At 43.1% G+C, this 15,712-nt stretch overlaps 1 protein-coding gene across 4 annotated transcripts in view; it reads left to right on the top strand.

Moving 5' to 3' along the window:
- agrn (agrin) overlaps nt 1-15,712 on the top strand; it is a 534,989-nt gene that overhangs the window by 192,219 nt on the left and 327,058 nt on the right. For 2 of the 4 annotated variants that reach the window (XM_063033165.1, XM_063033164.1), the window contains exon 3: nt 7,659-7,679. The exons of the other annotated variants lie outside the window; for them this stretch is intronic. In XM_063033165.1, the coding sequence (XP_062889235.1) occupies nt 7,659-7,679 (21 nt within the window). The remainder of the gene's footprint in view (nt 1-7,658; nt 7,680-15,712) is intronic. 4 annotated transcript variants of the gene reach the window in all.

The following is a 15,712-nucleotide window of genomic DNA, read 5'->3' as shown; positions in this document are numbered from 1 at the left end:
TGGGGCACTGAAAGCAAAGTGCCTGATTTACAGTGTTTTATGCACCATAGTGTGTATATCACATGCATAACTTGTTTGGATTTGGCTGCAGAGCAATGGCACTAACAAACGTCCACATTCATTGTGCTCAGCATCATCTGATTTACATTCCAGTATTGTCCGAGAATCTCAGTTATGGTACAATTGGGAAAATACCATTGAAAGCGAGCACTGCGAAATTGAGTGACCCGTTTGTACCCTGTCACTGCTAAAAGGCCCAATCAAAGGAGGTTCACGGAGGTGATCTCCATCTGAATGCCCCGTTGCCATGGCGACGCACTTGGCAAAGGTTGTCTGCGCCAATCCCTAAGGATGTTGAGAAGGGAGCGGTGGAGAGGTGATTCTGCTTGCTAAAATCCAACTTATTCAGGCACAGAGAACAGTAGCTTTCGTCTCTGTGGATAACTTCTCTTGCCTCATCTCTGAAAATCAATAAATATCGAGAATGAGAAATGAAGAGTCCTTGAAAGTGAGTTCATAGGTTGTGGGAACAGCCCCATCATTGAACTGTTCTCGATATTTATTTATTTATTATTGTATTTTTATTTTTTCCTCAGCTCAAGCTGGTAAAGCCTGAGGTACGAGCATAGCCAAGCACACTCATTTCTCAATCGCTAGGAACTTTCAGGCTATTCTAGTGGTGTTCAATATTGTGACTTTCTGGAAATTTACATAAGTATTGCTGTGTAGCCCTAATTGTTTAATGCTATTGTGCAGTGACTTTGGGATGACACCCCTTATAGATATTACTGTCGGGACAATGGATGCCCTTTTTCATCTTCCAAAGTCTTTCAATTTCCTCTTTTAATTCAGCATATTTCTGGTTTTTTTTCACTTATTGATTTCTTCTTCTTCTTCTTATAATTATTGTAATTTCTTTTTTCATTTTGTATTTGCAGTTTGTGGACCTTTGCACATTGATTGTTTGTCATGTTGAGTGTAGTCTTTCATTGATTCTATTGTCTCTTTTTGTTCTACTGTGAATGCCCGCAATACAATGAGTCTCTGGGTTGTATTAGGTGCATCTATGTACATTGATAATAAATTTACTCTGAACTGATTCTACAACCAACAGACTCATTATCGAGATCTCTAAAACTTGTCTTCGGTATTTTTAAAAAATTTGCACAATTTGTCTTCTTTTGCACATTGGATGTTTGTCAGTAACGTGCACAAAATGCTGAAGGAACTCAGCAGGTTGGGGAACACCTCCAAAGGGTCAACCTTTCAGATGAGACCCTTCATCAGGACTCCTTAATCCTCTCCCTAGATGCTGCCTGACCTGCTGAGTTCCTCCGGCATTTTGTGTGTGTTGCTCTGGGTTTCCAGCGTCTGTAGATACCCTTGTGTTTAAACTGTAGGTATTTGACAGTGTTTATGTGTAGTTGTTCATAAAATCTATTATATTTCTTTATTTCCCTGTAAATGCCTGCAAGAAAATGAATCACCAGGTAGCATATGAAGACATATACAGTGCAGTTTGATAATAAATTTACTTTGACTTTAAGATTTGTTTTGTGGGAAGGAGTTATAATTTCTTATTTCAGGGACCTCATTCCCGAAGCAAATTGGACCTGGGGTTTCTGCCCAGAATTGTCTATTTTGCACACCAGTCTGGGATTAATTCATCAGCACTGTGTTGATGTATGCTTTCTGAGACAAGGTCAAGTTCTCAGAAACTTCAGCATGCAGATTCTGATCACCCTTCAAGACTCATCAGTGGGGCAACGTGGAAGTGTAGCGGTTAGTGCAACACTTTACAAGGTTGGCACCAGGATCATCCGGATTCAATTCCTGCCGCTGCCTGTAAGGAATAGGTATATTCTCTCCGTGACTGCGTGGGTTTCGCCCTGGTGTTAGGGTAAGGGTTACTGAGTTGTGGGTATGCTACGTTGGTGCTGAGGGTGTGGTGACACATGGGGTGGCCCCAGCACAACCCAAGCTGATTTGATTTGACACAAATGACACATTTCACTGCATGTTTTAATATTTCAATGTATGTGTGACAAATTAAACCAGTCTTTAAGACATACACTACATAATGTTGGAGGAACTCAGCAGGTCAGACAGCATTCCTTTCCATAGATGCTGCCTGACCTGCTGAGTTCCTTCGGCATTTTGTGTGTGTTACTCTGGATTTCTAGGATCTGTAGAATCTCTTGTGTTTAATCATTAAGATGTCTTGAGACCAATTTAGATAGATAGATAGATACTTTATTGATCCCAAAGGAAATTACAGTGTCACAGTAGCATTACAAGTACACAGATAAACAAATATTAGAAGAGAAGTAAGAAAGAATAAAAAATAAGTTACCTCAAACAGTCTAACAGGAGGGAGTCATCACTTCCCCGGCTACAGGTTGACTCATTATAGAGACTAATGGCCGAGGGTAAGAATGACCTCATATAGCACAGTTGTCTTAGTCTATTACTGAAAGTTTTAGCCAAGGTGGCTTGTAGAGGGTGAGAAACACTGTCCAGAATTGCCAGGATTTTCTGTAGGGTCCTTTGTTCTATCATAGACTCCAGTGTGTCCAGTTTGACTCCTATAACAGAGCCAGCCTTCCTAATCAGTTTATTGAGTCTGTTGGCATCACCCATGTTGATGCCATTGCCCCAGCACACCATGTGTAGAAGATTGTACTGGTGACAACAGAGTGGTAGAACATCTGAAGGAGAGGCCTGCATACTCCAAAGGGTATTTATGGAGAGTAGCCGCATCTGTACTAATAGATGGCGGATTCCCAGTTTAAATGCTGAAAGTAGTTGAAATTGGGCACCTTCCAAAGAGCTTCAACCCTGGTGAACACACATATCAATTAAACTGACCTTTCAAATTTCAAACTGGTTCTCTCTCTTCCAAGTGTGTGACCTTTTTTTTTAATGCATTTGGAGCTCAAATGGGTGGATCAGTTCACACAAAGAGTGATTATGGTCATAAGACCATAAGACATAGGAGCAGAATTAGGTCATTGGGCCCATCGAGTTTGCTCCACTATTTGATCTTGGCTGATTTACTTTCCCTCTCAACCCCATTCCCCTGCCTTCTCCTTGTAAGCTTTGACATCCTGACTAATCAAGAACCTATCCTCTGCTTTAAGTATATCCAATGACTTGGCCACCACAGCCACGTGTGGCAATGAATTCCACAGATTCTCCTCCCTCTGGCTAAAGAAATTGCTCCGTATCTCAGTTCTAAAGGGACGTCCTTCTATTCTGAGGCTGTGCCCTCTGGTCCTAGACTCCCCCACTATAGGAAGCATCCTCCCCACATCCACTGTAACTTGGCCATTCATTATTCAATAGGTTTCAATGAGAACCCTCCTCATTCATCTAAACTCCATTGATGTGTGCAGTCCCTCCATCAATTGTTCCTTAGCCTCCTCTGTTGTAAGAGCAGAGGGTGTTTGGTTGGTCTCCCAGTCTCCATCTCCACCTCAATTTACTGGACCCTCCTGGTAGCAAGTGTACCAGCACACTGGGCCATGTCGGGTATAATTTCCGTACCAGACTCTGCATTTGACATCAAAGTTTTGGAAAAGGGCTGTTCCAGCAATTACCGGTCAAGCAACCATTGATCCTAGGGCAAGAGTTCAAATCTCCCCCTGGCGGCAGAGAATTTTAAATTCAAGGAATTAAATAAATGTTGAATTTTAAAGATCTTGACAAGGAAAGATCACCAGATTGTCATGGAGTCATAGAGTTGGACAATATGGAAATGAAGCTTAAACACAAGAGATTCTGCAGATGCTGGAAATCCAGAGCAACTCTTACAAAATACTGGAGGATCTCAGCAGGTCAGGCAGCATCTATGGAGAGGAATAAAGAGTTGATGTTTCAGGTTGAGACCCAACATACAACCATCAGAATGCTCTCCATAGTTCGTTCGTTATCTGCCATGTTGGGTGATCATGGTCTTTCCATAACCATGGTGTACTTGGCAAGTTTTTCTACAGAAGTGATTTGCCATTGCCTTCTTCTGGGCAGTTTCTTTACAAGACTGGTGATCCAAGCCATTATCAATACTCTTCAGAGATTATCTGCCTGGTATCAATGGTCACATAACCAGGACTTGTGATGTGCACCAGCTGCTCGTACGACCATCCACCACCTGCTCCCATGGCTTCACGTGACCCTGATCGGAGGCTAAAAGCAGGTGCTACACCTTTCCCAAGGGTGACCTGAAAGCCAGCAGAGGGAAGGAGTGCTTTACACCTCTTTTGGTAGAGATGTATCTCCACCCTGCCACCTGAGATTTCCATAGTAAATCTGTAGAATTCTGCTGGAGTCTTGGTGACAAGCCATATCTTAAGCTCCTAATGAAATGTAGCCACCAGTGTGCCTTCTTCACAATTGCATCAATATGTTGAGCCCAGGACAGATCTTCTGAGATGTAGATGCCCAGGAACTTGAAGCTGTTCACCCTTTCCACTGCACACATTTCAATAAGGATTGGTGTATGTTCTCCCAACTCTTCTTTCCTGAAGCTCACAATCAATCCTTTGAGTTTGCTGATGTTCACCTCAATTCTGCCAACAGCAGTTGCATGATTGGTGAATTTATGGATTCACGGTACTGCTCGGATCACTGATCCTTTTTCCCAGCAGGCTGTCTGTTGCTGCAATGTCTTGGGAATTGCTCTTTCCTGGTACCACAAAGAAACACATACATACAATGCCTATAAAAAGTATTCACCCCCTTGAAGGTTTTCATGTTTTATTGTTTTACAACATTGAATCACAGTGGATTTAATTTGGCTTTTTTTGACACTGATCAACAGAAAAAGACTTTTTTGTGTCAAAGTGAAAACAAAGTGATCTAAATTAATTACAAATATAAAACACAAAGTAATTAATTGCATAAGTATTCACCCCCTTCATGTCAGTATTTAGAAGATGTATCTTTGGTAGCAATTACAGCCTTGAGTCTGTGTGGATAGGTCTCTATTAGCTTTGCACATCTGGACACTGCAATTTTTCCCCATTCTTCTTTACAAAACTGCTCAAGCTCTGTCAGATTGCATGGGGATCATGAGTGAACAGCCCTTTTCAAGTCCAGCCACAAATTCTTAATTGGATTGAGGTCTGAACTCTGACTTGGCCAGTCTAGGACATTAACTTTGTTGCTTTTAAGCCATTTCTGTATAGCTTCATGGTGGGGACGGTGTGTTTTTGATGATGTGCGGTGTTTGGCTTATGCCAAATGTAGCGTTTAGTCTGGTGGCTAAAAAGCTTAATTTTGGTTTCAGCAGAAACACCTTGTGGTGTGTGTGCATATATACACACACACTTTCTATAGTCCATTTATATTTTTCTATATTTATCATGCATTGCATTGTGGTGCTGCTACAAAGTTAACAAATTCTGACATATGTCATGAAATGTGTTGTTTTGAGGCAAAAATGAAGTGCAATACATAAAATATATACTACAAATTATAATATGAAATGTAATATAAAAGCAATGTGTAGTGGAAAACAGTGCAAAAATAGTGAGGTAGTGATCGAGTGTTGGTTCGATGTCCATTCAGGAATCTGATGGCGGACGATAGAAGCTGTTCCTGAAATGTTGAGTGTGTCTGTACCTCCACCCTGATGGTAGCAATGAGAAAAGGGCCTTTCATGATGAATGCAGCTTTTTTGAGGCATTGCCTTTTGAAGATATCCTTGATGCTGGGGAGTGAGTGCTCATGAGGGAGCCCAGAGCAACACACACACAAAATGCTGGAGGAACTCAGCAGGTCAGGCAGCATCTATGGAGAGTAATAAACAGTTGATGTTTCGGGCCGAGACCCTTCACCAGAACTCATTAGTGTTAATCATCAGGATTTATTAGGACAATTATTGCTATCAATGTTTCCTTATGGTGTTTCTGAGTACTAAGCATTAAGATTACTGTTAACAAACATTAGTGATTCATTTCCTTGTCCTCCGCCCTTCCGCAGAAATATATACTGTGTGGCCACTTTTTACACTTGTACAGTAATTCAAATATCTAATCAGCCAATCATGTGGCAACGACTCAATGTGTAGAAGCATGCAGACATGGTCAAGAGGTTCAGTTGCTGTTCAGACCAAATGAGAGAGAGAGAGAGAGATAAAACACACACAAAATGCTGCAGGAACTCAGCAGTCCAGGCAGCATCTATTGGCATTTTGGGCCCAGACCCTTCATCAGGACTGGAGATTATGCACGACGTACTGAGTTACTCCAGCATTTTGTGCCTGTTGCTTGGATTAACAGCATCTGCAGATTTTCTCTTGTTTGAGAGAGAGGGGTAATTGCTGTTGTATTAAGGCAAAAACAGGACATTTGGCTCGACCACTCCACGATGCTGTTTAAATCCACTCCAGCTTTCAGCCATCTTGCCTCATCTACATCTACCGCGCTTTCCCCTCGTGTTCCTCCGGCTTCTCCTTGAATGTATGAATATCAACCCGGATTTCCAGCTTCCTGGTTCCTGCGTTCCCTCAAAACTCCCTTGAATTGATGAAACTTTCCCACCATACCAGCAAATGCTTCTCATGCATTAACCCTTTCATTCCTGGGTTCATTCTTGTGAACCTCCTCTGGACCCGCTCCAAAGCCGGCAGGTCTTTTAGATATATAGCAGCATTTTTAAGTGTACGTAGTTGGTGATAATGTTGATATATGCAGTGATGGCATTCAGTTTGTGAGGACTAGAATATAAAAACAATAAATTCTGAGGCTTTTTAATGCATTGGTCAGACTGCATTTGAGGTATCCTGAGCAGTTTTGGGCCCCTTTATCTAAGAAAAGATGTGCTGGCATTGAGGGTCCAGAAGAGGATCATGGTCCCGGGAATGAAAGGGTTAACATGTGCGGAGTATTTGATGGCTCTAGGCCTGTACTCGCTGGAGTTTAGAGGTATGAGGGGGGATTTCATTCAAACCTATCGAATACTAAATAGAGTGGATGTGGAGAGGATGTTGCCTGTAGAGGGGGAGCCTAGAGCCAGAGAGCACAGCCTCACAATAGAGATGAGAAGGAATCTCTTTAACCAGGATCTGTGGAGTTCTTTGCAAATTCTTTGCCACAGACGGCTGTGGAGACCAAATTATTGGGTATATTTAAAGTGGAAGTTGAAAGGTAATTGATCAGTCAGGACATCAGAGGTTTCAGGGAGCAGGCAGCAGAAGGATAATAAATCAGCTATGGTGGAACAAACTCGATGGGCTGAATGGCCTAGTTCTGCACCTAGGTATAATGGTCTGATGATCTTCCGTAAAAAGTGTCATGGAAGAAGAATTTCAAAGTTGTACACCTTTTAAATTTTAGTAAAATAACATTTAATGTTCCAGAAAATCTGATTGTCCTGCTCTACCAAGATTAAAAGTGTTATACTGTATTTAGCAATTCATTGCAACTTGTTAGTTATTGTTCTCTAACAGATTGTGTGTTTGATAATGGGGTCTCACTGTAAAATTAACCCAGTAGAGCAGGAGTTCCCAACCTGGGGTCCGTGGACCCTTCAGTTAGTGGTAGGGGTCCATGCCATGAGAAGGGTTGGGAACCCCTGCAGTAGATTAAAAAAAACAATTTTGGAGTTGACTTTGTTAACATCTTCCTCCTTTCCCTTTTACTTTGTGCTGCTCACAGGACACCGAAGGATTAGCTATGGTGAGTAACCGATGTCTTACAAAAATCATTTAGATATTAGTTGCCTACACCTTCACTTGAAGGGTTGCGATTTCTGCCTCGGTGTTGCGTGATTGTCAAAAGGAGGTGGAAAATGTGATTGCTCGTGTTGTGAGATCTGTCTGTCTGGCGTCGGGATGTACAAACGTGAAACGACATGTGATGTGACCATCTGAGAAACACAGGAGAGAGGACACTGATGAAGGCTGTTTGGCCCGTCCAGTTCATGCAAGCATTTATACTGCGTTCCTGTCCATCCACATCTTAATCTATCAGCCTGTTCCCTCCTCTCTCCCTCCCCTCAAGGTCAAAGTCAAGTTTATTCTCATCTGCACAAGTCAATGTGTGCACAGGTGCAATGAAAAACTTCCTCGCGGCAGCACCGCGGACACACAAGCATCAGATAAGCAGTCTGCGGCCAGTTTACGTTGATAATAAACTTACTTTGACTTTGACACTTGGACCTTCCAGTCTGGCCATTGCATTAGCTTCCTCCTGTACTTAATAAAGTGGCCACTGAGTGTATGTTTGTGTTCTTCTGTTGCCGTAGCCCATCCATTTCAAGGTTCAACGTGCTGTGAGTTCAGAGATGTCCTTCTGCACACCGCTGTTGTAACGTGTAGTTATCTGAGTAACGTGTGGTTATCTGAGTTACCTTGAACCAGTCTGGCCATTCTCCTCTGACCTCTCTCATTAACAAAGTGTTTTTGTCCACAGAATGTGGGTGCATGGGGGAGGGGGAGTCGAAGTAAGATTGCTGGGAGGGGATAGGTGGAAGAGGGAAAGGGCTGGAGAAGAAGGAATCTGGTAGGTGAGGACATGGAGTCACAGAGTACAGAAACAGGTCCTTTGGTCCATCTCCTCCTTGCTGAAATGTTGCTCTGACAAGTGTCATCGAAATGCACCCGGATTATCGCCCCCCCCCCCACATCCCTCCCATCCATGTTCCACACCCTCACCAACTTCTGAGTGAAGAAGTTGCCCCTCAACTTCCCCTTAAACGTTTCACCTTTCACCCTTAATCTATGACCTCTAGTTCTAGTCTCACCAATGCTCAGTGGAAAAAGCCTGCCTTCACTTACCTTACATATACCCCTCATAATTTTCTATACCTCAATGAAATCTCTCAGTCTTCTACGTTACAGGGAATGAAGTCCTAACTTTTTCAACCCCTTTTCCCATAATTCATCCTCAAATCTCAGCAACATCCTTGTAAATTTTTTTCTGCACTCTTTGTAACTTATTGATATCCTTCCTGTAGGTAGGTGACCAAAACTGCACACAAAACTCCGAATTTGCCTCTCTTATATAACTTCAACCTAACACCTCAAGTCCTGTACTCAATATGAAGGCCTGTGCCCACGATCCTCTTTCACACAGCAATAAACACTGATCTGCAGTCTTGTCAGCACCACCCGTGAATTTCCACTCTGCCTGCTTCCTCGTATCTGTCCCATCACCCATCTTCAGAATCAGTCAGCAAATGATTGTTCCCTGAGGTGTTTCTTGGGTTGACGCCTGTTCTCCAAGTTTCTCAAGTGAGACTGAGGCGGATTTGGTACGTCGGAGTTCGTGGCATCTCTGTTCCACATTTTTGAGCAGGGGTTGGATGGTTATCAAAGATTATAGAAACTGGGAGACTTCGTTATAAAGCAAGCTGAAAGCACGATGGAAATGTGCACCTTGCATTGTGTGAGAGAGGGAAATGAAGTGTGGAATCTGGAAGAACTTTAAGCTTAAGTATGTTAAGATAGCAAGAACATTGTTGCATCCGGGAGTTGTGTATGAAGGGCTTATAAACTACAGATCACAGAACAGAGAGACTTCCGTCAGTCAGGGTCAACTATGGATGTATACGCAAGCCTGGGCAGTACGATACGGAGAGCAAGCTGACGAATCCGAAGGAAAGGCAGGGAGCGATACAGTTTGGCACCAGCAGCTTCACGGGAACTGCCAGTCAGCGTTGAACTCAACGCAGAACTCGACTGCCTTTGGAACTGCAGCTCCAGATTTTCTCCTCAAGGTTTACTCCTGAGGCCGTCTCCATGAGTGGGTATAGCTCAGGGCACTGGAGGTTTGAGATCAGAGTTTTCCTTCTTATAGGTGAGCTGCCAACCACAGCTGACGAGCCCCATCTGCCCGAAGTGATTGGTTTTAAGGCACCAGTAACCCGCCTTTGCCCCTTCTCCTGTCAGTAGAAATGGTTCCGCCGGGCTTAGTGGCTAAGCCAGACGTGAAGGCCAGGAGCTCGACTTGGCTGTCAGAGGTTATTTGAGATGCGCACCATTGGGAGTATTTAATAGGTAATGGAAGCTTATTCTCACTTCCGCCCCCCCCCCCCAGGAATCAGAACAGTACTGTGCTAAACACGATACTGAATTCCCTTCTGTCTGCACTTAATCCATATCCCTTCATTCCCTGATGTTTCAAATATTTATCCAACATCTTCTTAAACACCACTATCGTATCTGCTTCCACCACCACCCCTGGCAGTGCATTCCAGGTACCCACCACTCTCTCCTTTAAACTCTCTCCCTCTCACCTTAAATGCATGTGTTCTCGTACTGTACTTTGAGAGAAAGCTGTAATGCTGAGGCTTTATAGGGAACTGGTTAGACCAGACTCAGGCGGTTTTGGGCCCTTTATTAAGAAAAGATGTGCTGGCATTGGAGAAGATCCAGAGGAGGTTCATGGAAATGATCCTGGGAATTAAAGGGTTAATGTATGAGGAGTGTTTGATAGCTCTGGGCCTGTACTTGCTGGAGTTTAGAAAAATGAGGAAGATCTCATTGAAACCTATCGAATACTGAAAGGCCTAGATAGAGTGGATGTGGAGAGGATGTTTCCTATAGTGAGGGAGTCTAGGACCAGAGGACACAGCCTCAGAATAAGGGATGTCCATTTAGAACAGAGATGAGGAGGAATTTCTTTAGCTAGAGGGTGGTGAATCTGTGGAGTATATTGCTACAGGCGGCTGTGAAGGCCAAGACATTGGGTATATTTAAAGCGGAGATTGATAGGTAGTTGACTAGAATAGGTGTCAAATGTTATGGGGAGAATAGAGTTGAGAGGGATAATAAATCAGCCATAACTGAATAGCTAGCAGACTTGATGGGCCGAATGTCCTAATTCTGCTCCAATGTCTTATGGTCTTATGGACGTTGTGGGCTGCACATTCTAAGATGTCAGCCGTGTTATAGAAACACACACAAAATGCTGGAGGAACTCAGCAGGTCAGGCAAGCAGCAACTCCTGTGAGGCTGCCTGGCCTGCTGAGTTCCTCCAGCATTTTGTGTGTGTTGCTCTGGATTTCCAGCCTCTGCAGCATGTCTGATGCTATATTAATGTAAGTGGTTCATTCACTCAGAACCCTTTATAATTTTAAAAGCTTCTGTTACGTCAGCTTTGAATCTGGGAGTACGTAGTGGATGTCAAGAAGATTTTGGGGAACATTCGGCAAAAAATCTCTGAGGAGATGTGAAGGGGCTTGTTTGATGTGAGATCAATGGAATGGTACCTGGTCACAGATAAGAGAGTGGCTGAGGGAGTGGTGGGAGATCACTTGTCTGTGTTCAGTTGCTGAAACATCTTCGCTGTTCAGGAGGAAAGGAAAAATGGCTCATAGCTGCCACCTGGTGGCTATCTACAGCACTGCCCATGTATGTCACCTCACACAGGGGAAACGAGAGAAACTAGAGATGCTGGAAATCCGGAGCTACACACACAAAACGCAGGAGGAACTTCGCAGGTCAGGCAGCATCCATGGAAAAGAGGACAGTCAACATTTTGGGCCAGGACTCTTCCCTTCAGCATTGGGACCAGTGCATTTTGGTCCAATTAATAGGCTGCCCAATTAGCCTAAGTTTCATGGAAATAGTTAAAAAGGTATAAAAAAAACAAACTACCTTTTAAATGTTTGACAAATTATGTATTTAAATGAAATACAGAACAAATTAGAACATTACCAGTACTATAAAACAGTATATTAGTTCCTAATAGTTATTGATGGAGGAATTGATCCGCTGTTTGCTGCCACGTTCTTTTGAGTGACTGTAAATTAACAAAATCAGTGCAGCGACCTGGTGCAGTTAATCAGTTAATGGACTGCCTTCATACAATACTACTGATGAAATGCATCCTGCAGATCTTCATTTACGTTTGTCGAGGGGAAGACAGCCTCTGGCCCAGCCAAACTGAGAAATCTTGTTTGTGTGGATGCTGTGTGATGTGTTGCCCAGTTAGAAATCCGCACTGCAAAGTATCAGACAATACACCATATGGAACTAAACAACTGAACTTTATAAATCTTAATCTGACTATAGGGTTAGTAAAGAAAATAAAAGAAAAGGGGCCCATTTTAATCAAACAGTCTAATGTGCACGTTGGAGCTCAGAGAATCGTCCGGTTGTCCCCTATCGACCAACTCCGATCGTCACCGACCGTCAGACCCTCGCTCTGAGACCACTCTGTCCAGCAGTCAATCATCTCTTTCCATTCGTGTTTTCTCTCTTCATCTCTCGCCAACAAGGGTCTGCAAAATCCCTGCTCCCAGACCCACAAGAAAGAACAACATCCCTCTCATTAGCTAACATACATTCCAAAGTCCCCATTATCTCTAGTCATAACCCAAACATTGCTGCTACAGAGAAACCATTGCCTTAGCAGTGAAACCCTACAGAAAGGCCATTACATCAGCAGTGAAGTCTTACAGCACGTTACAGTGTAACATTCAAGATGATGATTGATACCTTCAAATTCTTTGTAGTTCCCTGTCAAAGTAGTGAAATCGTTTCACTCCTGGCCATTTCTAGTACAGTATCTCCAAGCCTGAATGCTTGAAACCACTGTGATCAAAACTGTTCTGAATTGTCTTCCTGCTTATTTCTCACCATCAGTGACAAACATCACCATTGCTTGAACACAAGCATGCACAACTGTTCGCTCTGAGCATGGTGTAGAGTCTTAACAGCCATACAAGTGCACATGACTAACACTAGCTGGAAACTGTTTGGCAATAGTCTCCTGCCCCAATAAACAAAGAGAATCCCAGCTACTTTCTCGATTAGATTTTATTCTTTAAGATTTATCCCAAATAAGCGGCTGCCTCAAATAACTGTTGGCCCATTTAACCGGAATCCACTGTACTTCCTTGGGGTTCATTTTCTTGCAGGCATTTACAGGAAAATAGGGAAATTGAATTTACGATAAACTATACACCAACAAAGACTGACAAATGACCCAATGCACAAAAGAAGACTAATTTGTGCAAATAAATAAATAATATTGAGAACAGGAGTTATAGAGTCCTTGAAGTGAGTCCATAAGTTGTGGAATCAGTTCAGGGTTGAATCCACACTTCACATCAGAGAAACATTCACACTTGCCATTACGTATAGCTGTTTGATAACTTCTTGCTCTGGACTCTGCATGATGGCCTCCAGACTGTGTGCATATGGTTTTGATATCGCATAACAACTTCTTTAATGAGGTGGAGAAGGCCTTTTGCTTGGAAGTGTGAACACTGTTCAAAAATGTATGACTGAGGCTACGTCCACACTAGACCGGATAAATCAGTAACCGAAGCTTTTTCTCTTCATTTTGACCCTCCATCCACACTGAAATGGCGTTTTCCAACCCCGAAAACGGAGCTGTTCAGAAACGCTCTCCAGAGTGAGTAAATTTGAAAACGCCTAATATCCGGCGTAGTGTGTATGGGGTAATCGGCTATTTTTAAAAACGCTGTCATGACATGAAGGAACAAATGATGGCGGCAGCGTGGCATTTCATTGTTTTCTTGAACGCAACCTCCAACACCACAACAATATCTGACAATAGATGTGTAACAGCCTAGTGTAACATTGTATGGAAATACAAGATAACCACTGATGCAGACATGTTTTATACATTTAACAAGGTGCTTTATTAATATATTGCTTGTGCAAACATTCAATAAATGCAATTGTCACTTTTGCCCAGTAACTCATTTTATTGCACATGTTAAATTCAGCAAAATAATACACAAAGACATGGAAAAAGTAAAGGCAAACAAATGAGGTAACAGCAAATTTCACTCTTGCCCAGTAACAAGCCTTAATGCATTTAGTTGTAGCTCTCGTCCCTTTCATCATTGAAGAGACTATGGCTGTAGGAAATGTTTCTGGACAAATGCGCACCAAGACTTTCATTTGGCAATTTCCTTTTTTTCTACTCTGTAACTGGACAAACGCGCACCAAGTGTACTGTTTCCTCTTCGCTTGTTTTCTGTCTGTCCTGCGCATGCCCAGTAGGAGGAGATTCGCCCAAATAGCTGTTTTAATGTGGACAGAGGTATTTTCAAAAACACCTAGTGTCGACGCCTGCCATTTTTACGCAAAACCGGCGTTTTCGGAATTATCCGGTCTTAGTGTGGACGTAGCCTGAGGGTGCTCTGTGAAACTGGTGCATCAACCCTCCAAAACCATGTGCAAATGTTACACTGGCAAGGTTTTCTTAGAGCTCTTGCCACATCAGGGAGAATTATTGTTCTGCCCTCTGCCCCACCCTCCATCTGAAACAGTATGGTGAGATATGGATAGTTGGAGGATGTGTCTGGGAATGACACTGGGGAATGTTAATGAGCAGTAAGACTGGGATGTCCAAGTCTCGATTCCATTCTTTCCTCCTCACTTCGGTACTTCCCCATCGACATCCGCGACACTTCTCACTTCCTCGATTTCCTCAGAAACTTTCAATTCCCTGGCCCTGACTGCCTCAGCTTCACCATGGATGTCCAGTTCCTATCTATACACCAATGCTCCAGCAAGATGGCCTCAAAGCTCTCTGCTTCCCACTTGGAAAAAGATTCAAACAATTCCCTTCCACTACCACCCTCCTCCATCCGGCAGAGCTGGTCCTCACCCTTAATAACTTTTCCTTTGGCTCCTCCCACTTTCGCCAAACTTAACAGGTAGCTGTGGGCAGCCGCATGGGCCCCAGCTATGCCTGCCTCTTTGTTGTCTGTGTAGAAGAGTTTATGCTTGAAACCTTCACGGTTTTACTCTCTAACTCTTTCTCCACTACATGCACCCATGCTGAGCTTGTCAATTTGATCAACTTTGCCTCTTACTTCCACCCCGCCCTCAGCTTCATCTGGTCCACATCTGACACCGCCCACCCGTTTCTCAATCTCTCTGTCTCCATCTCTGGAGACAAACTGTCAACTGTGCTCTTTTATAAACCTACTGATTCCCACAGTTATCTTGACTATCTCTTCCCATGCTATCTCCTGTAAAAATGCTATTCCCCTTTCTCAGTCCCTTCGCCTCTGCCGCATCAGACTTTCCTTTCCGGCCTGAGGGGCAATTTTTTCATCCCAAAGTGGTCCACAGATGGAATAAAGTGTTTGAGGTATGTATATTAACATTTAAAAGGTACTTGGATAGTAAGGTTTAGAGGAATATAGGCCAAACATGGACAAATAGGGCCAGCTTAGATCAGAATCTTCTGGCTGTCTGGTTTCTTCCTCCTTTCCAGTCTTGATGAAGGGTCTCAGCCATGTCAACTGTTCATTCACTTAAATAGATGCAGCCTGACCTGCTGAGTGTTTCCAGCATTTTGTGTGTGTTATTCTAGCTGAGATGGGAATCTTGGTTGGCTTTGACCAGTTGGACTGAAGGAACTGTTTCTGTGCTGTGTGACTGTAACTCCATAAATCTGAGGTTCTGCAGAAACATTTCCACTTGTACTACACAGAGGTGACAGCAGGTGGCAGTAGATGTCCAGAAATTGCTTCAGATCCCTTCCTGCCCAATTCATCATCACCCTGACTGTAATAATGATGAGAATTGAATTGTGCTCACTGAGAAAATAATCAATCCCACATTTTAATTGCAAAATTTCTTCAAAATTTCAATCTTGTTAAACTTGGATTTCCAAAGAGTTGGTGATGTATTTTCATGCTTTTACCCTTAGAGCAATCCAGAACTAAGCCCCCAAGTCCATTGCTCACTGTCCTCCCGCCCAACGGTGGAACAGTG

The sequence above is a fragment of the Mobula hypostoma genome, chromosome 25 (assembly GCF_963921235.1).
Source record: "Mobula hypostoma chromosome 25, sMobHyp1.1, whole genome shotgun sequence".
In the NCBI taxonomy this organism is placed as follows: Eukaryota; Metazoa; Chordata; class Chondrichthyes; order Myliobatiformes; family Myliobatidae; genus Mobula; species Mobula hypostoma.
Note: the sequence above shows the minus strand (reverse complement) of the source record. Positions and strands in the feature narration are given on the sequence as shown.